This window comes from Chiloscyllium punctatum, chromosome 15, assembly GCF_047496795.1.
Source record: "Chiloscyllium punctatum isolate Juve2018m chromosome 15, sChiPun1.3, whole genome shotgun sequence".
Classification (NCBI taxonomy): Eukaryota; Metazoa; Chordata; class Chondrichthyes; order Orectolobiformes; family Hemiscylliidae; genus Chiloscyllium; species Chiloscyllium punctatum.
Genome location: NC_092753.1, coordinates 42,762,589 through 42,784,240, shown reverse-complemented (window position 1 = coordinate 42,784,240; position 21,652 = coordinate 42,762,589). Strand labels below are relative to the sequence as shown.

At 37.0% G+C, this 21,652-nt stretch overlaps 1 protein-coding gene across 2 annotated transcripts in view; it reads left to right on the top strand.

Annotated features, from left to right (window-relative positions):
- Positions 1-20,471, top strand: part of LOC140486212 (zinc finger X-chromosomal protein-like) — a 52,870-nt gene extending 32,399 nt beyond the window's left edge. For both annotated transcript variants that reach the window (XM_072585037.1, XM_072585038.1), the window contains exons 5-10: positions 1,201-1,359; positions 2,153-2,296; positions 3,971-4,012; positions 7,450-7,587; positions 10,534-10,674; positions 16,654-20,471. In XM_072585037.1, the coding sequence (XP_072441138.1) occupies positions 1,201-1,359; positions 2,153-2,296; positions 3,971-4,012; positions 7,450-7,587; positions 10,534-10,674; positions 16,654-17,849 (1,820 nt within the window). In that variant the 3' untranslated portion in view covers positions 17,850-20,471. The remainder of the gene's footprint in view (positions 1-1,200; positions 1,360-2,152; positions 2,297-3,970; positions 4,013-7,449; positions 7,588-10,533; positions 10,675-16,653) is intronic.
- Positions 20,472-21,652: the final 1,181 nt, after the last annotated feature.

Here is a 21,652-nt window from a genome sequence, read left to right as displayed (position 1 = left end):
TCGTACCTGGGCCTTAACTTTTATCTTTTTTTTAATGCAGGAAGCTGAACAATGAGTGTCAACAACCTAAATGAATGTCAGACGATCAAAGCTTAATTTTATAATACAAGCCTCTATGCTTAATTGTTATCAAATTGAATAATTTCATTTTAAATTAACCAGTTGTGTTCATTTGTATAAATTTACTTGAGGATTAGCTTTCTTTATCATATGTATTTAGATTGTGAGAAATTGGCTCTTGTTGAAAATGTTGTCTGATCTACTACTTCATTTATTGAAATCTTGCACTGTCCTGTTCCTTCAAAGCTTTACCCATTGTTCATTTGTAAGAATCATTGTGATAGGTTAGTGAAGCAAAATAACACATACTTAAGAGATCAGAACAGTCAACCAACTGTGTTTTTTAAAACCTGGTGCAGATATTCAGGCCCAAAATTCTTGCTTAGGTACATAAATGCTGCAGAATTTATTTTTTCTGTATTTTTCATTTCAACTATTGTTAATATCCAAAGCTATCACTTTTTTATCCTTTTGTCTCAGCAGTTTAATAGTGTATATTTCCCAACTGAGTTGTTGAGCCTGAAGATTAGTTTTTAAGTCTATTCAACATTCTCTGCATGCATCCTGGACAGATTCATGTAAATCATTAAAAAATAAATCATGAAAGGGAACATACTGTGTGGTTGTGTTGTTGAGAAAGCATCTTCATAGATTCACTCAGTATCTGGTTATAGTTCATAGCACAGTCTAGTAGTAATATTATCAGTTTTCAATCCTTGGAGCCAACTGTCCCAATTATCTTGGGTAGAGAAATATTTTAACGTTTCCTGATTATTCTGTTTCACTGTCCAGAACCTCAACTGTGCTATACATTTTAAATTTTGTTTTAGCTTGTCTTAACTGTGTAGTATTTTTCTTTGTTAGTATTTTCAGTTTTGCTAATTAAATAGTAGTTTCATCTAGCAAAATTTAAATGGTAACAGCTAACTTCTGTTTAGCTATGTTTTCCCACATATAATTCTGTTCTGTCTGTAAATTTTTAGTGGAAAACATTTGCTAATTTAGCTCAAAGGAGTCTGATCAGTCAAAGGTGCACTTTCCTAGAAAACTAAATGGTTTGCAAGAAGCATGTCAAAATATTTTTTGCTCTATAATGTGATACAATTAATAGTAAATTGTACACTTTTTTATTTTAAAAAGTGGATGATGATGGAGGAAAGATTGGACATGAAGGAAATAGTGAACTAAAAATTGAAAGCGGCCTATCGGCACAGGGCGATCGTTTAAAAACAGATGGTGCTTGTTCTGAAGTCATTAAAGTTTACATTTTCAAAGCAGATGATGGAGATGATGATTTAGGTGAGTAATTAGGTGAATTACTGCAATGCAAGTTTTTTTTTCAATGGTTTACTTAAAAATTGATAAACAATTAGGATGGAGAGTGTGAGTTACAACCATATTCTGTGGTTGAACTAGGTGACTTTCGGCAAAATTGTTAGCTCAACTAATTTCTTGGCTTTTGTGTAATAGTTGTGGCCTTGTGTTATGTGAGTAACTAAGAAATAGGTTACTAAGAGTCCAATATATGTGTTTTTACATGCTTTCTTAGATCATTTTTGCACAGTGAAAGTTTTGTGTCTGTGTAGAACTTGGATTGTAACAAGCACGGAATCTACTGCCCCTCTTATTTCCCCTTGGAATGTTGTACTCAAATTCAAGCTTTCTATTAAGAAAATAGAAATGAAGTAAGGTATTCCCAAGAATGTAATTTTCAGAAAATTTAGTTTTTCGCCTGCCCTATTTGTCCTCGCTTTTGTATACTCACTCCCATTGTTCCATTGGAAGCATGTTGTCAATAAGTGCAGATATTTGAAGTACAGACAATGGTGAAATTGCAAGACTTTTTAATCTATACAGCAGTTTTTGCACTAGCAGATTCCTACAGTCTGCAACCGTGCCTTGTGTTATTTCTGTGAAATTTCACTTGCTTTGAGGCTGAGAAAACTACTGCAACAATAAGAAGTGAATGAGCCTTTATAAGCTGAGGAAGTGGGGTGAATATAGGAAAAATTAGAAGAGTAGGAATTGCTGGATTTTGATGGACTTTTTAATGTTGCAGTGCTGTTAACCTTTTATTTTCCTTCAATTTAAGGTGGAACTGTGGATATTGGTGAAAGTGAACCTGATAATGATCATACAGTTGGCTTACTGGACCAGGGCAGTGTAGGCAGAATATCACGAGAGAAGATGGTTTACATGACTGTTAATGATCCCAACCAGGAGGATGAGGACATAAGTAAGTAGCTGGTACAAATGTCTAACATTTTAATTTTTGTGTTGTATATTAGTACAGGTTTAATGTTGCCTTTTGGATTTTGTAAAAACAGGATTGCAACTAACTATGTTAAACACTACAGCAACAAATACTTTTAAAGAAAAAAATAATAGAGAAATAAATACGTAACATTTTAAAAACATTTTCTCACAGGATATGGGAATCGTTTGTTGGTCCAGTATTTATTATCCATCTCTAAATTCCCTTGAGAATCTGGTGGTGAGCTACGATGTACAGTACCATTAGGGAGGAAGTTGCAAGATTTTGACCAGTAAAAGTGAGGAAATGGTAATATTGTTCCAAGTCAAGATGGCTTGAACTTTGAGTGGTGATGCTGCTAAGCATTTGCTACCCATTATGCCCTTGTACATGTTAGGGGGTTGCAGATTTGGTTGTAGAAGAAGCCTTACTGAGTTACTACATTCCAGCTTTTGTATGGTACGTACATTTGCCACTTTGGCAGCGGTGAAGAAAGTGAATGCTGATGACGATGAATACGATGCCAATCAAATGGGCTGCTCTTTCTTGCATCGCATCAAGCGTCTTATTAGAAAATCCAGAGAAGCCCAAGCAATTGGAGAATTTTCCATCACACTTCTCGTACATACCTGGTAGATGCCTTTATGGAAGTCAAAAACTGAGTTATTAGCCAAGCCTCTAATCTGTTTTTGTAACCACTTTATTTATATGGCTAGTCTGGTTCAGATTCCAGTCTATGGTAATCCTGAAGATTTTGACAGTGGAGAATTCAGCAGTTGTATTGCCATTGAGTGTCAGGATGGCCTTTGTCTAGCATATGTTTGGCACTTGTTAGCCCGAACCTTGATGTGGCAAGGGATAAACAACATGTAAGTGTGTATTTGAAGACTGAAAATGGTGCTAAACATTGTAAAGTCATCCGTAAACATTCCCACTTCTGACCTTATCGTGGAAGGAATGCTATTGATGAAGCAGATGAAGATGTTTGTGCCTCAGAAACTATCCTGAGGAACTCCTGTATTGATGTAGTGGGACTGAGATGATTGAATTCTAACAATCATCAACATCTTCCTTTGTGCTTGGTATGAGTCCAACTAGTAGAGTTTTCCTGCTGATTCTTATTGACTTCAATGTTTCTAGGGCTTCTTGAGGAAATTCAAGATGTATTGAAATGGTTGTGAAACTTTGTTCTTATACTAGGAGCCCATTTTATATCATTTCATTACGCCTGATGTGTCTGCTTAGTTTTGCCAGTGTAATTTTTTTGTTTATTCCTGGGATGTTGCTCACCTAAGCAAGTTTTCATAAATTACTCTTGCCTAGATATCCTGAAAATAGAGGTCATCTTCATGAGTGATTGATCTTACCAGGGAATAATTATTTTGGAGCTAATTGTGTTACGTTCTGTATTGGTAATATGTTGCAGTAATTTTGCTAATGTCAGAAGTAGCAATTTATTAATTTTTATAACTTGCCATAATGAGATTTTAACACACAGCTTCTGGATTGCTGTGTTTGTCCGATAATAGTACACTATATTGTTTGATTAAACTTGCGTAAAAGCTTTGCTGTTTTTAATAATTTAAAAATTGATCCATGTGCATATATATATCCTGTAGTCGAGTGATCAATAACTTTCATTTGCTTACGTCATAGTGAATACAACACAACAAGAAGAGAACTGCTACCTTCAAACAAGTGAGTGCCATTTTTTATTGTATATATCCTAAAATTGAAAGTTTTAAGTTTAGATAGCATTGGAATATTGATTAGGTAGTCTTATTACTCAAATTATTGCTTCATTTTGAGCAATAATTTTTATGGAACTATTCTAAACACTATTCCCTGTGCATATTGATTAAAAGCACAGGACATGCTTACGGCTTGAAAAGGCTTTAGGATTGAGGTTTTGGACAATATCACAACATATTTACATTATATTTGTTTGATGTAATCAAGGCAGGTAGTTCTGGGATAATGCACATTTCAGCAGCACGATTTGATTATAACATTGCTGAAGAACTAGGGAACAGTATTTTGGAGAATGCTTACCTCTATTGGCAATAGCGCAATTCTAGCAGGGTTCAGTTTGTACGCTTCGGCCTACGCACATGCGATGTCAACGCCATTCTACACATGCCGACATTAGCTGCTGACAGAGCAGCTTTCTGTGAAAAGTACTGTATAGAGAGCAGCTTTCTTACATTTTTTTTTACATGTACTGTGTGAAATTTTCTTTTTTGTTTTGTTAATAAATATGATTTAAAACCTTTATTCAGCCTGTGGTATACTTTGCGTTAGACTTTTGGGTGATTCTTGAGCGATTGTGAGTGGGTTTTTTTGCTGGTCTGCCCCAACTCCACTTTTCCCATAGGCCCCACTTTTTCTATTATGCGAGGTTTCGCTGCAACACAACAACATTGTTATAGGAGAACTACCTGTCAATTATTTTAATCCCAGTTGATCTCTGTGGTGGTAGTTACAAAATTTGAAGAAAATTTTGAATTAAATAGATACTGATTGTAATCATGACCTAATGAATGGAATCAACTCGTGACCAAACACAATTGTTGTGACATAGCAGTGAACCTCTCTGTAAGTTAAACCAAACACCCAGAAAAGCTCACCTCGCCTCGTAATCTGTTAAAATATGAGTGCTGGAGATCTCCCAAATTCCACTATTTAAAGAAAATAAAATCAATTTATTTTTTAACTCTAAAAGTGAACATTAAAGAATAACTATTCACAACTCTAAGCCCTCCTTTCTCTTAACCGCTTATTATCTGACTCCAACTCTTTAACAATATGCTGTTCCAATAGCACACATTCAAATTACATGAACTTAATTTCAAAACCACACAGCTGCTGTTGTTTTCGCTATCTGTCGTCTTCCGGCTAAAGATCTCCCTGGATCATCTGTCTTTTTACTGCGAGTGTGTTTCATATGAAAAGGTACCTTTTGATAGTGTTTCCTAATTTCTTGGGTCTCTCCTGATGGCAGTCGCTCTCTCTGCAATTTTCAAAATGCCTACATTTTTATAGCCCCAACATTGGATTGTCTCATTGGTTAAATGTTGGCAAAACAATAAATTCAAACTCAACAGGGTTTTAGTATCCTTGGACATAATTTAAACTGGTTACGGTTGAGTTGTTGTCAAACAGCAACTAAATCTGGTATCAATTTCACAGGCAACTGTTACAAACTTTCAATTTTCCAGTACGCTTTCAGACTGCTGTCTAGTCATGTACATAGGTGTGTGTAAGCTGTCAGTTCAGAACAGCGTTCACGCTCTCTGAAAGGTTCAGTACACATCTTCAACTTCATAACACAATATTGGAAACTTTCAAGCTAAATTTGTTTCAATTTAATTAAATGTAATACTTAGATATCTGTAAACTAAACTCTTTTTAAGTATTCATATCAAGCTTCAGTCCTTTATTTTGAAATATAAAATATTTATCATTTGAAGAGCGATGTTACTCGTGGAGAAACTTGTTGATAGCAGCATAGTTGTAGATTGTGGGGAGACAAGCAGACTTTCTGTTTTTCAACATGATGGCAAAGTTGTATCTGGCCTAAGAATATTACCTAAAATACAGCTTGTCATTTTTCCACCAGTGTGTTCAGATTTCAGTTCTTCTGTATCATATTCAATTCCTGTGGAATTTCGCTGTTGCATCCACATTTGGATCGAAGCTGTGATGTTTTCTGGAGGTGGGACAGTTCTGGTGGAATCTGAACACAGCTTTTACTTCTTTTCCTGAACTGAGGAGTTTCAAATCCCCTCTTTTTTTTAACAGTAGTGCTTATTCTGCCCCATACCAATGTTGTGTGCTTTCAGTTGTAGGACAAAGTGAAGAAACATTGAGTGCAGAAAACTTCATTCACATTTCCCCCCACCAGGAAGAAAAACACCTGAGTAACCAGTGCAAGAACAGAGCTTTATCGACTAGTCGCAATTGATGGTTCCTTTGATGAACTTTAACGATTTGGAATTGGCTAATATTGCTGTAATTGGTCTGGCTAAATTAATCCTGCATTTTGTCACTAAGTTACACCTGGGCAAATTTTGAATAGAAGTCATCGTCACAGATATTCTAAAATTTATTTTTTGAAGGGCACGATGCACTTTGCACAGGTTTTAAGTATTATGTGCATGATGCTGTCAGGGATTCATAATAAGCAGGAAGAGGGGTAAGCCATTCAGGTCTTCAAGTTGCTCCACCATTTCATACTGTTATACCTAATCTCCTAAAATTAACCCCACCTTTCTCCAATCTCCCCTATGCCTTCAATCCTTCATACCAAAAAATTGTTGATCTTTGCCTTGTATATACTTAATGAGTGGGCATCCACAACTCTCGATTATAGAAATCCAAAGATTCACAGATATTAAAGTGAAAAAATTTCTCTTGATCTCTGTCCTATGTGTTGACTCTTTAATCTGATACTGTGATGTTACTGAGATCATCTCTCATTTTTGTAATAGGAAACATTGATCTAGTCTACCTTGTAGCCTTTGTGTATGTAGTCCGAAATTGGACAGTATGGATTGAACAGATTGGTCGTGTAAATTAGCAACAATCAAAGTGATTTGGATTGTTGCATTCATAATCATCTGTTTGAGTGTAAAGGATGGATGAATAAATGAAGAACTTAAGGAAAACAATCTGGCACCAGAGGAAGATGCCATTGTTTCTGCTCGGCTGATGAAGATATTTTTAAACTGGATACATGAAAGCCAACAGTTACTTAAATAATGATGCACTTTTCCCATTATACTTGAGTCATTTTCATTTTAACAGTATTAAAGGTTTTACTTTATCCTCAGTAATATGACTAAAATTGCTCTTTAATCACCATTAACATCTACTACCACTGATTATGAAACTGATTTACCTTGGAGATAATAAGGAAATTATTGATTTACATAAATTTATGTGTTGGGAAAGGGAAAAGGAAAATCTAAATGTGAACATTTTATAACAAGAATTGGATCCATATTACCCTGAAAGTTTTTGCTTTTATGTTTAGTAGATAAATATATACTCATGTATCTATGTCTTGAGTGACTTTTTAACGAATTGAGATAAATTCTCTGCCACTTCTCAAGCCTTTTGATTGGTTTTCGCAGGTTGTACTGATATTGCAGATGAGGTTTACATGGAAGTCATTGTAGGAGAAGATGATGCAACAGTCGGTCATGAGCAACAAATTGAAGACGCAGACATTAGCAAAACATTTGTGCCTGTAGCTTGGGCTACTGCATATGGTAATTATTTTTAAATTTTCTTCTTTAGCATTTCCTTTTTATTGTAGGATTATTTTCAGTGAAAGTTTTCTTTTGCATTTTATACTTATCAAGTCGATGCATCTGTAAGAAAGGGACACAAATTCTCTTTCTCCACCCCTACTCAACATTCCACTGATTACTTCATGAAAACTTAGTCTGCAGATAGATAGATGAGAAGACTTTTTTTCTGGATTTTCCTTCAGGCTACTGAAATCAATAGTCTGCATTTAATTTAGTCTGTTTTGAAACTGCGAAAGTACGTTCCTACTCATTCAAGAACTTTCTGGCACAGTGGGACATTAAACTATTTGAGGAAATTGCTAACGCTATTCCTTAGAAAGCCATTGGGAGCGGTGTGTCCAGTTTTACTTTGTTTTAGCTTTCTGCGCTTGGTGGGTCTTACAAACTAATGGAGGATCATGGCACACAGTAAATTAGAATAGTGTACATGACACGTTATAATTTGAAAGTAGAAAAGAAAGCAATCTGTACTAAACTCAACCAAAAATTGAAGATCTCAAAAGCCTAATATGTAAATAAGGACAATGTCCTGAGTTTGGGTTCTGAGGAAGGTTAATTGACCTGAAATATTGACATTTTTTCACTCTCCACAGATGTTGCCAAAGTTGCAAAGTAGTTCTAGCAATGCCTGCTTTAATTTCAAAGCTTTGGGCAGGATAACTGCATTTTAAAATAGGAAGGCAAAATCAGGACCACAGGCCATATTTAGCTATGAAGATTAAGTCAAAAGATTTTACACAATGCTTACCAAGTCATCATTTTAGTTGCTGGAGTGTATTTTATCCTTTCAAGATCAAAATTGAATCTGACAGAGGTCAATTTCTGAAATTTGTTGATTTTATTTTGTTTTTTTATTTTGGCTTCTAGCATATGCACAAGAAGCACAGGTTATATTTTTAATTCTGAGTTAGGAACTGTAGCCAAATTCCGTGGATTAAATTAGTAATTCTAACATAATATACATATCTCTGCACAAAAATGAATTTTTCTTTACTCAGTGTTTGAAACCCATAAATGTCTATTAATATTGCCCGTTGTCCTTGCCTGAGCCAATAATATGTTAAAAGTTGTTGAACCATTGACAGTATCAAACGTGTCACCATAACTGCTTTAAGAAGTGGTGTAAGAAGATTATTCTTGAGTATGCAATCTATAAATATATATTCACCAACTGACATCACTAAAATTGGTTATTTGGTCATAATTGCATGGCACTTTGTTGTGATAAATTGGCAGCCAACATTTCCAGATTACAATAATCTGCATGTGACCATGTATCAAAAATACCACAGTGGCTCTAAAGCTCATGAGGTGCTATGAGGTCGTGTAAGGTGCAGTGTAAAGATGTTCTTCTTTATTATGACTGGCTTAAACATACTCTATTCAGCATTCAGTGCACTTGCCAGTATCAATCACTGAATAGTAATTTAAAGTAGAACTTTTAAGGCAGTGATGGAATGTATCTGTTAAAGCAACTTTCTGGGATTCCACCATGTTGGGTTTTCTAAGTGGAATGGTTCTGTTTTAATGGCTCTTCTGTTCCAACTAATATTTTAGAACTGATAAAATTAATATCCTGTAAAGTTCTTCTGCTATAAGACCAGAAGACAGAGGAACAGAAATTAGGCCTTTCAGCCTATCAAGTCTGCTCTGCCATTCAGTCATGGCTGATGGTTTCTCAACTGCATTCTCCCGCTTTCTTCCTGTAACCTTTGATCCCCTTGATACTCCACACATTTTGTTAAAGTGAATTTGCTGTAACACGATTGACAAATTGGGGACACTGTTTCTAAAGTGCAAACTTCTAAAATGTGTGTTGGCTGTAACATGATTACATCACCAATACTTTAAATGCTGTTTCTAAAATGTGATTTTGCTATAATATGGTGTTGCACAAAAATGCAACCATCACATTATAGAAGAATTACCTATATACAAAGGAACCTCGATTATCCGAAGAACACGGACAGAGAGTATTTTGTTTGAGTTAATTGAATGCCGGATAATCGAATACTGGATAACATAGTTAACTAAGCATCGGGACCTTGCGATCTTGTTCGCATAATCTGAAACTCAGTTAATCGAATACCGGATAATCAAGGTTCTTTTGGTACTAGTTCTGGCACAGCAGCAATGACATATTCAATGCTATCTTTTATATTTTAAAACCTTAAACTAATGTAAAACTTTTCAGTGGAATTGTTTACCTGTAAAATGCATTGGAAATAATAACTGCAAATTGTAAAATTTTAATGTAATGTGTCCTGAAATGAATGCGGATAATTCATATTTGTGTTAGGTTAAACAAAATATAGTAAGACACTGTGAATGGCCATTAGTACTAATCTTTGACCTGCAAAGGTCTATTTGAAAATCTTAGTGTTATTGTATCCGTGCTTTCATAGCTTCTTCCAACTTGTTAGAAGCATGTAGGGACTGTTTAACTTTTGCTTGTGACCAAACTTTCTTTCTAGGAGATTACTGTATGTACTCTGTCAAATTACAGAAGTATTTGCATCTTCTTTGTCTATTTTTTCATCTCCTCCTTTCTTGTTACTACATTTGTTTTTAAGGTAAAGATTAATTTGATCTTATACAATTAGAGGAATGGATTGTCTTTGGACTTGGTGTAAGAAATAAGTTAATTATGTCAAGCAGTAGATAAGACTTGATTAGCTAGCTCCATAGTAGTTTTGGATCCATCTTGGATGAATTTCTTCAAATACAACTCTTTAAACAAAGGCCCAGGCATACATCTAGATAATAACGGCCAAATGTAACAAATGAAACATTTTTTAAAATTCTATATAAATATAATATATTTTCAAAAAATCAATTAAGGTACCCACATAGAATATGTAAATGAACAATAGAAATTGATCACAACGTTTTGTCCTTTCTCAGGTAACAGTTCTGAGACTGTAGAGAACAAGAATGGAACTGCCAGCCATCTTCTACAAGCAGATGGAACAGCTGAGCTTAACAGACTGGCGAAACCAAAGTCGAGGAAAAGAAGGAGATTTGAAAGTAGACAGTATCAGACAGGTACAGAATGTTCCTCATTGATGCACATTCTGTGTTGGCTATGGAGGAACATTCTTATGGTGCTATTTAATGACTGGTTAATTTCAATTTAGCAAAACTGACGACTTTCCTGTACGCATACATCTTCAGGAAATGTGACTTCACAATATCAGCTGACATTACCTGTGATAGTTTCTTTGATATCTTTTTAACATTCGATGCACCAAGAACTATCATTCACAGGCAATATAACTGGGAAATTTGATCATTCATTCACACTTTTTTTTAGAAAAAGCTTTCCCTTCATTCTGGTAAGAAAGTGCATGAACTCTGGCAGTGTGGCCAGTTGCTTATCATTGGGTGAAGGTTCTGCTTTATGCTGCACTTGTGGTTGTGCAGAATTGTGCTGAAAATCTACTTAATATTAAAGAAGCTTGTAACATTGGCCATGAAGATAGAGTCAACGAACAATTAAATTCTCATATTCCAGAATTAGTTAAACAGGATTTGCACTGAGATTTTCATTATCATTACAAACTTTGATTTCTACACCTGCTACACAACCATCCACTAATTTTCCAATATAGTGGGCAGTTGCCACACTATTTTAAAAGCATCCACACTCATTTAATCATGAAATGGCAACAGTCATGTCTGGTTAATATATGCTAACTGCCTGGTAATTCTAGGTGCAGTACTCATTTCATATTATCAGATGCTGCTCCCTGTATCTTTTACTTTTTCATTATTTGTGTGGGTCCGTTCACTGGAAAGTAGAGATTAAGAGCCATTCTCCTGTCTTGACCTGTTGCCTTGCATTGCTGTCATATTGCCATATAAATTAAAAGAGCCAATGACAAAAGCACATATGAAAACCAAGCAGCATTGTGCTACAATGTCTTTATAAAGCCAGTGTGAAGATGTTTGCCATTGCCTATTACAAATTATAGCTCAAATGTGGGTACATGTATATGAACAATTAGCAATCAAAAAAACATAGTTGTGTGAGAACTTGGCATGGATCACATTGCTTTATTAGGAAAAATTGAGCAGTTTGCAACTGTACTATTTGGAATTGAGAAGAAAGAGATTTTATTGAAATGTAATGATTTTTGGGGAGTTTGATAAGATAGATCCTGATAGAATGCTTTTTGTCTTGGGAGAGTTGAGAACAAGTTGGACACCATTTTAAAATTAAGGGTCTTCTAATTATAGAATCCCCACAGCATGGAAACAGGCCATTCGGCCCAACAAGTCCACCAACTCTCCAAACGGCACCCCACTAGACCTGTCCCTCTACCCTATCCCTGTTACCTTGCATTTCTCATGGCTGACACACCTAACCTGCACATTTGGGGCGGCACAGTGGCTCAGTGGTTAGCACTGCTGCCTCACAGCGCCAGGGACCCAGGTTCGATTCCTGCCCTGGGTAATTGACTGTGTGGAGTTTGCACATTCTCCCTGTGTCTGCATGGGTTTCCTCCAAGTGCTCCAGTTTCCTCCCACAATCCAAAGATATGCAAGTTAGGTGAATTGGTCATGCTAAATTGCCCATAGTCAGGGGTGAATGTGGGGAATGGGTCTGGGTGGGTTACTCTTTATGGTCAGCATGGATGGATTGGACCAAAGGGTCTGTTTCCATGCTGTACATCTCTATGACTCTATCCCTGAACACTGGACAATTTGGCATGGCAAAGCCACCTAACCTGCCCATCTTTGTTCTGTGAGAGGAAACTGGAGCACCGGGAGGAAACCTACGCAGATGTGGGGAGAACCTGCAAACTCCACACAGTCAGCTGATGCTGGAATAAAACCCAGGTCCCTGGCACTGTGAGGCAGCAGTGCTAACCACTGAGCCATCATGCCAAGATGGAAAAGAGGATTTTCTTCTCAGATGAATTTGCTGCCATAACAGTGAAAGAAGGGTGATTGAATGTATTTGAGGTTGAGTTAGACAGATTTTTGATTGACAGGGAAGGTTATGGAGGTGGTAGGAAGAAAAGGGGAATGAAGTCCACAATCACATCATCCATACTCCTTTGAATGGTGGAGAAGATTTAATGAATGGACTACTCCTATTCTTATGATCTCTTTAACACCTGAGCAAGGATGCACTGAGCAGTTATCTGATAGATGCAACAGTTCCATAGGCTTACTTTGCCTGGTTCCAGATCCTGTGGGTGGTGCTATTAAGCCAGACCACCAACATTGGCTGCTAGACAATGTCCAGCTGATTTTTGCTATTCTGAAGTATCCTTCTCAAACCTGTGAACCCTCCTGCATCCATCATCTGCAAGTGCACATCCAGTACATCAGCCACCAAACAGCAAATAAAGTGCCATGCTGGTCCCTCACTAGGCCACTGATTCTATGGGCTGAACCTTAGACTTAAGTCAAAAAAAACCTGTGAATTTGCATTGAGTTTTTAGGAGGGGTATCTGCTACAAGACCTAGCATGCTTTCTTGCCATATCTTATTGAACTTGCTTCACTAACTACCTAACCTACCTTTTATTGGCTCCTCATGTCCAACTCCAGGTCCAATTTACCAGATACTATTTCTAGTGGCATCTTTTGTCCTGTCATCATCTTTAAAAGGCATCGTGCACCAAACACTGTCAGTCCTGAGCTGCCCTGCAACGTTCCTGACGTTTGTTCAGGGTATGCAGAGAGATGGAAATCAGCCTTTGGCTGTGCAGTCGGGGACCTGGAGGTCCTGCTGGGTAGTGTGGTGCAGACAGGGCTTCCTGTTCGCTCAGAACCTGGATTGGAGATCATGACATAAAACAATACCAACCTGGTGTGAGGTTGCCACCCGAATTAAAGCTGCCTCAGTCATCTGGATTAATGTGCAGTACTGTAGCTAGAAGGCCAATGACCTTGTGTTGCAACTGTACTGGAACCGCTTGTTGGGGACATGACTTGTTTTGGAGCACAGGTCTTCAGTTACTATTGCAGGATATTGTTAGGACCCATAGTCTTTCAGTATCCGGTAGAGTGAATCAAATTCAGGTTGAAGACTGGGATTAGTGATGCAAGGGTGGCACAATGGTTAGCATTGCTGCCTCACAGCACCAGGACCAGTTCCAGTCTTGGAGGACTGTTTGGAATTTGCATATTCTCCCCTTATCTGCTTGGGTTTCTGCCAAGTGCACTGTTTTCCTCTCACAGGCCAAAGATGTGCAGGTTAGGTAGATTAGCCATGGTAAATGTGGTGTTACAGGGACAGGGTAGGGGACTGGGTCTTGGTGGGATGCTCTTCAGAGATTCAATGCAGCCGAATGGGCCAAATGGCCTAAATCTGCATTGTCAGGATTCTGTGATCTCCGTGGTGCCTGGGATGGATCATCTACTTGGCACATCAGGCTGTAGAAGGTTGAAAATACATCAGACTTATCTTTTGCACTGGTGTTGAGGATGGAAATATTTGTTGAGCCTCTAGTTCTGATAGTTGTTTGGTTGTCCACCACATTCATAATTGGCAGGAGTACAAAGATTAAATCTGATCTTTTGGTTATGGGGTTGTTTAGCCCTGTCTATTAAATGCTGTTTCTACTGTTTAGCATGCTACCATTCTGGCTATGTAGCTGCACCAGATAGGCACTTTTTTAAAGCTATGTCTGGTGCTTCTGCTGACATAACCTCCTGCATTTTTCATTTAACCAGTGTGGATCTCCTTGCTTTGTGATAATAGTGGAATGGGAAATGTGCCACTCCATGAGTTTACAAATTGTGGTTGAATATAATTCTGCTGCTAATGGTCCATGGCACTTTATTGATGCTCAACTTTGAATTGTGACCCATTTAGTATGATGGGATGACAATGAAAGGATCTCCACAATGACAGTGTGGTTTTCGCTCCTACTGATACTGTTTTGGTTGGATGCATCTGCGACAGGCAGATTGGTGAGGATGAGGTTTGATAGATTTTTCCCTCTTGTTGGTTTCCTTACCACTGCCAAGAACCAGTCTAGCAGCTATGTTATTTTGGACTCAGCCAACTCAGTCAGTAATTGTAGCCTAAGGTTTAGGACTTGGTGAGCGTAGTCAGTACTCGGGCTACGGAGCTATTCTTGATTTTGAATTGCTGCCCCACCCATTCTTCAGCACTCCTCCATGTGATTTCATCTTGGAATTAATACTGATGCAGCAGTGGGTATATTTTGTTCTGGATGTATGTCAGTATGCTGCAATAAACAGGAGATTTATCTTTGATTTGATGATGTGAAGGACCGGTCTTGGACCGGTGTGGACAAAGTTAAAAATCACACAACACCAGGTGATAGTCCAACAGGTTTATTTGGAAGCGCTAGCTTTCGGAGCGCTGCTCCTTTATCAGGTAGCATTGGAATAGGATCATAAGACACAAAGCTAGTGCTTCCAAATAAACTTGTTAGACGAAAACCAGGTGTTGTGATTTTAACTGTGATTTGATGGAATGAGATTTCATGGCATCAGGAATCGATGTCTAGATCAGTTCCCTCCAAACTATACCACTGCGTTGCTACCTTTGCTGGGTTGGTGGATCTATTCTGTGGTGAGACAGGGCATACCCTGGGATGCTGGTGGTAGTACCTAGAATCATACCTGATAGATAAAATTCTAAGAGTATGACTGTGGAGAGTTGTCCCACAATCTTGACAGAAGGCTCTAGATGTTAGGAAAGCAGACTCTATGGGGCTGACAGGGATGTTTTTGCTACTGCAGTTTTCATTACTTAGGCCAGTGCCAGGTAGTTTTTCTAATTTCAGTTCATTCTTCAGACTTACTCGCACTTTGATATAACTGTGTGGCTTACAAGTTGAGAGTCAATTGCTTCATTGTTGGTCTGGAGTCACGTATAGGCCAACTTCCTAATTGTTTGTAAAGTATCTGGGCTTTAAAATTTACATTCATATTTCCAAGTCATCATGTGCTTTCTTTAAAACCATCATCCCTGTTCCACATCCTCCTTCACTCCAACCACCTTTTGATGCGCCACTGGCTTACATTGATGTGTGGATTCATTTGCCTTGGCTACTATCTGGTGGCACATTCAAATGAACATTTTTTTTTCTACTTTGTTGACAGGCTGATCACTATACACAATAACTGTCAAAGGAATGTGCATCACAATCCATTTAATCCTGTCCAGACTTATAATTTACTTTACAACAGAGAATTTTGGATTACAGTCAGGGATGGGATCTGTTACTTTTTAATCTCTCCCTCAGCTGAAGGGTACTAATGACACGGCAGCACCATTCATATCTGTTTTGATTAGATCAGCTAACAAAAAGTGCATTGATCAGAATTGTAGGGCACTATGCTCCTTATTAGTTGAAACATGAGTTAGGGCTACCTGAGAGCATTTTTGAGTACAGCTGCTTCTCTTCAACATTCCTGAGCCTAGTAGGAGAAGAATGGAGATTTTATTTCGAGTAAGTAATTTAATTTATTTTATTGCATAGGACAGAGGTTTGGTTTGCAACCTTCTCATTTATGCTCTTTTGAAGCTTATGTAAAATGTAACATTTTAAGATCGTTGTTGAGATGCATGAAAGAGAATTTAATTACAGAAAGTTATTCACTTTCTGTCTGTTGTGGGCAATAATGTCAATGAACTAATAATCCAGAACCCCAGCTAATATTCTAGCACCATGGGTTTGAATCCCACCATGGCAGATTCAATAAAAACCTGGAATTAAAAATATAAACTAGCCTAAACAGCGGATTGTCATTTTTATAAAACTCTGGTTCATAATGTCCTGCAGGGAAGGAAATCAGATGTCCTTACCTGGTCTGGCCTACATGTGACTCCAGACCTAATAATGTTGATTTATAACTACCCTCTCAGCAATAAGTGCTGGCCAAGCCAGCAATACTCCTATCCTGTGAAAGAATAAAAAAGAATAACTATGATATCCCTGGAAACCATTAAAAAGTAACAGCTGTACTAGTTTGATGTTATAATAATAATTTGGTGCTGAAGACTGACATTTTATTCTTCATTCTGTTACAGCAATCATCATAGGGCCAGATGGACATCCCATAACTGTTTATCCATGTATGATCTGTGGAAAAAAATTTAAATCCAGAGGTTTCCTGAAGCGACACATGAAAAATCATCCAGAGCAGCTGACCAAGAAAAAGTACCAGTGTACTGACTGTGATTACACTACTAACAAGAAAAACAGTTTACACAACCACCTGGAGAGTCACATGCTTATGAACAAAGTGGAGAAGACCTATGAGTGCGATGAATGTGGCAAAGTGTTTTCTCATCCAGGAGCACTGGTTTCCCACAAATTGGTTCACCGTGAAAAAGGAGCCACAAAGATGCACAAATGCAAATTTTGTGAGTATGAGACTGCAGAACAAGGGCTTCTGAATCGCCACCTCTTGGCTGTGCATAGCAAGAATTTTCCACACATCTGTGTGGAGTGTGGCAAGGGATTTCGCCATCCTTCAGAGTTGAGGAAGCACATGCGAACCCACACTGGGGAGAAACCTTATCAGTGCCAGTACTGTGACTACAAATCAGCTGATGCCTCAAATCTGAAAACTCACATGAAGACAAAGCACAGCAAGGATCTACCATTCAAATGTGAGCATTGCTTGATGACATTCACGGATGCCAAAGAACTACAGAAACATGCCATCATGCATCAGGGACACAAGACCCACCAGTGCACACATTGTGATCACAGAAGTTCCAACTCTAGTGATTTGAAGCGCCATATTATTTCAGTCCACACCAAGGACTATCCTCATAAGTGTGAAGTATGTGATAAAGGCTTTCATCGACCCTCTGAGCTTAAGAAACACATGTCCACTCACAAGGGTAAAAAACTGCACCAGTGTAGGCACTGTGACTTTAAAATTGCAGACCCTTTTGTTCTTAGTCGTCATATTCTTTCAGTTCACACCAAGGATTTGCCATTCAGATGTAAACGTTGCAAAAAGGGCTTTCGACAACAGGTTGAACTTAAGAAGCATATGAAGACCCATAGTGGCAAAAAGGTTTACCAATGTGAGTACTGTGAATATAGCACTACTGATGCCTCAGGCTTTAAACGGCATGTTATTTCAATTCATACAAAGGACTATCCACATCGTTGTGATTACTGCAAGAAAGGCTTCCGAAGACCTTCGGAAAAGAACCAGCATATCTCTCGACATCATAAGGATGCAGTTTTGGTTGAGGGGTTACCATGAACTATTACCAAGTTAGGAAGCAGCTACTTCCAGTACATCCATTTAATGGTAAAGAATATTGTGTATATTTGTCGTTAAAGACTTAAAAATTAAGTTCACTTCAATAATTGAACTAACTTATCCCCTTTTCCAATTGTATTGTCATAGATTGAAGATCTAGTCTAAAATGCAAATTAATGTCCACAGACATAGAAATCCATTAAATGGACAGGTTTTGCAATATGGTGTCAGATCTTAAGATATGAATGTAATAAATTAGTTACAACAAATCAGCTACAGCTTTGGCTTCTGCCATTATATAATTACTGAATCCAAAATTAGCTATTTCTGAAACAATTTAGCTTCAGTTTAATTATTGATGGCAAATGTGGTCCTTTTATTAGTTTGTATCATTGCTCAGTTTTGTTGAAGTGCTACAGTTTATGTGCTTGCTTGCTTGCCTGTTTTCTGGCTGAAATTCATGTTATCAGCACATCCTCCTGTATTTTGAAATTTCATTTGGTGTTGGAATTGTAGTTATTTTTCCATCTGTGCTTCTGATGCTTCAGTGTATTATGGTAATGGTATGTTTTCAGCCCTTATCTGGATTTACATTTTTATTACAGTTTCATCTTTTAAAAAGAGGGAAAAAAAACTTCACTTGATGTAACCTTGGGACTAAAGGCCTTTGCCTAACTACATTTTACTTGTTCTTCCAGATGTGCTTAATTCCTCTGTGTCAAATGTGGTCTAGCAATGCATTGTTGTGGCAGGATTATTTCATCAAATTTACTTTTCCATATATGGTGTGTAAAAAAAAAATGACATTGCTCATGTTTTTACAAGTGTACACATTTTTTCCAGAATTATATTTTGCCAATGTCTTTATCTTGTAAAAATAAAACAAATAGCGCTATATGTTTTTTAAAAAAAGTTCTGTGCTTTCTGTATACTGCAGCTTAATCTTAAAGCAGCAACTTAAAAGAAAATGTATGTATTAGTAGTATTTGTTCTGCATGAGCTGCAAAATCTATTTTAAACAAATAACTCCAGATGTAGGGAAATGTTTTACATGATGTACCTCAGTCTGATCATAATGTGGAGAGGTGTTGGGGTATTGGGAAGGGGTGTTGCAGGGAATTGTGTGGTGAAAGAGAGGCTTTCTTTCTGACTAAATCTTTATAACATACAAAGTAAAAAGGATGTATATTTGATAACATTGAACAACCACTGTTGATAATCTTCTTCTGAAATAGCCTTCAAATAGTTTATTCGTTTGGGAAACTTGATAAAATTGGGCGGTTAAAACAATAAAATTCCGGTATGATTCAGGATTTTCGGTATAACATTTTTGAGCTTCAAGATGTCCTGCTTCTAATTTCTACAGCATCCTGTAAGGTTTGAAATGCAATGAGTTGGCTTCATTTGTACGTCAGCAAAGTATGAATGGTATGCAAATGAAAGGAAATTTCAAATGGAAGAATTGAAAATTATATCATAATGTAACTGGCAAAACTCATAATTCTGCTTCATGTTTTCGGTGCATAAGCATTTTCTTTGCTGAAAATGGGAGAACATACACTATTTTTAAAAAAAACATGATATAAGACAACATTCTATTTCTCTGAAGGACTTTTTTAAAAGCCATATTCAAAATTCTTCAGAAAACAGTTCATTTGAAATCACTCCAGAAAGAGTTAGCCTATGAGAAGTATTTTTAAAAATTGCAGTTTTTAAAAGCTTTAACCTTTGCAATTTAACCCCCCCACCCTTTCCTTCCTTATCACAAAATAGTGTAAACTCTTAATTATTTGAAATCTGCTTGAAAACATAGATTTTGCAGTGCATTGAATTAGACACTACTTAGTAGTTATATAAATATTCTACTGTTTCATTTAGCTAACTTCAGCCCCTCTCATTCCTTTTTAATGTGAACTCCATATTGCAACAATCTCCATTCTCATTTTTGAACTTTTGTAAGGAAATCTTTAGTGCTGTAATATCCACTATATGCCATATGAAACTTAGTTGAATTACTGTCTTGTCAGAAACATGTATGATATTACATTTGCTATTTTGATACTAGGAACCTTTGGAAGTTTCTTTAGAACTGTACATGACAGCAGATGCTGTGCTATTGGTTGAGCTTAAGCACATCTCGTTGAAATTGTAGTGCCAGAGGCTATGGTCCAGACCATCTTCGCAACTGCCTGCACTGCTCCAATTTAATACTATTTTCAGAATAATGGAAAATTGATGAAGGGGAAATAAGAGAAATTGTACATGTTTAAAATTTTATTTTAAAAATGAAAGACATACTGTATTAGAAATGTTAATAGTTGATTATTGTGCAGACATAATTACTCTGAATAAGTTCTTTAGGTGTTAATCAATTAATTTGTTTCATGGATTAAATCCATTTTTGTGGCAGTTGAGGAAAACTTTTGAATGGGTGCAGCATTTTTTTAAACTGAGATACAATATAGAGTGTTCAACAAAATGCCAGCTGATTTGGAAAGAAAGTTTTATGTCCCTGTGCCTGTAAGCAAAACCATCCTTTTGTGATATTATTGTACTTAGCAATGTACTTCATTTAATCTGTAAACAAATAAAATTCAGATTATTTTCCTTTGCATTATTTAATGAATTTTCCCCACTGTTCTGTAAGTACATTGGTAGTAAATATACTGTTCACTGGTAGTTAATACATATCTGTACAGATTTTTAATAGCTAATAAATATTTGGGATTATAAGTAGGAGCCAAATATAGTCTTTACAATAAACATTTATAGGTTTGCCGTCTCTTAAATGTATTCTTGATAGGCTATTACATTGTCCTTACATTCTTAGAACATTAATTTCAATGCTGCAACCAAGGCAAAGATTTCCTGCAGACAGCTGGGATCAGCAGTTTCAAATAAACATTTACTGGAGAGAGAAAAACAGCCTAGACATGAAATTTGAACAAGACAAATCACACAAATATCCACCAGAGGAACTAGTGGACTGAGCCTTCATCAGCTAATGCAGTGTGTCATGGTTGAGCAGCATAATGGTCTGTACCATAGTTCCTTACATGCCTAATAGTTAATTCAGCTATTACCAGTGCAGTTTGGGATTCCAAGTAAAAATGTACCCCTCCCTCAATATCTGATAATATAGGCTATCTTGCAGGGTGTCTAAGTTGCTTTGTATTTGGAATGGTGGATAAAAGAAGCCAAAAACAAAATATCTTGGGCGTAGTTCTTATACTAGCACATTTGGTTTATTGTGACAAAGCAAAAAAAAAACAAACATGAGAAAGGCAACTCTGGAAATAAAGGCATGCTGAATAATGTGAGCTGTCACTATTGTATAAGTATGCAGGTGAGTAGCATCTGGAATGTTACTGATACCAGGCTGAATAGAATACAATCCAGCGGTAAATCTCGAAAAGATGTATAAAATCATTTATGTACTAGGACGATGAACTTAGTCTACATCCACTGGTGTATATACCATGACAACATGAAGTCAGAAACACAAGGTGAGTGAACAGATTTTTTTTAATGTAGCATACATAAAATAGCTAAGTTGATTATTTGTCAGTAATTCTTCACTGAGTCATTGCTTAGAACTTCCAAACTTCCTCACCTTGTTTCCTGTTGAAGCTCCATATCCCTCCTGTGTCAATTTTAAGATTCTCATCTTCAGATATCAACACATCAAGCCACTCAACCGTATTATTTCATCCTCCTTTGTGTCTCCACATTGACCTTTACTGCCTTAATAACAAGTTCTCTCCCACTGACCCTTCTACTCTAGTACTGTTGACACTGCACTT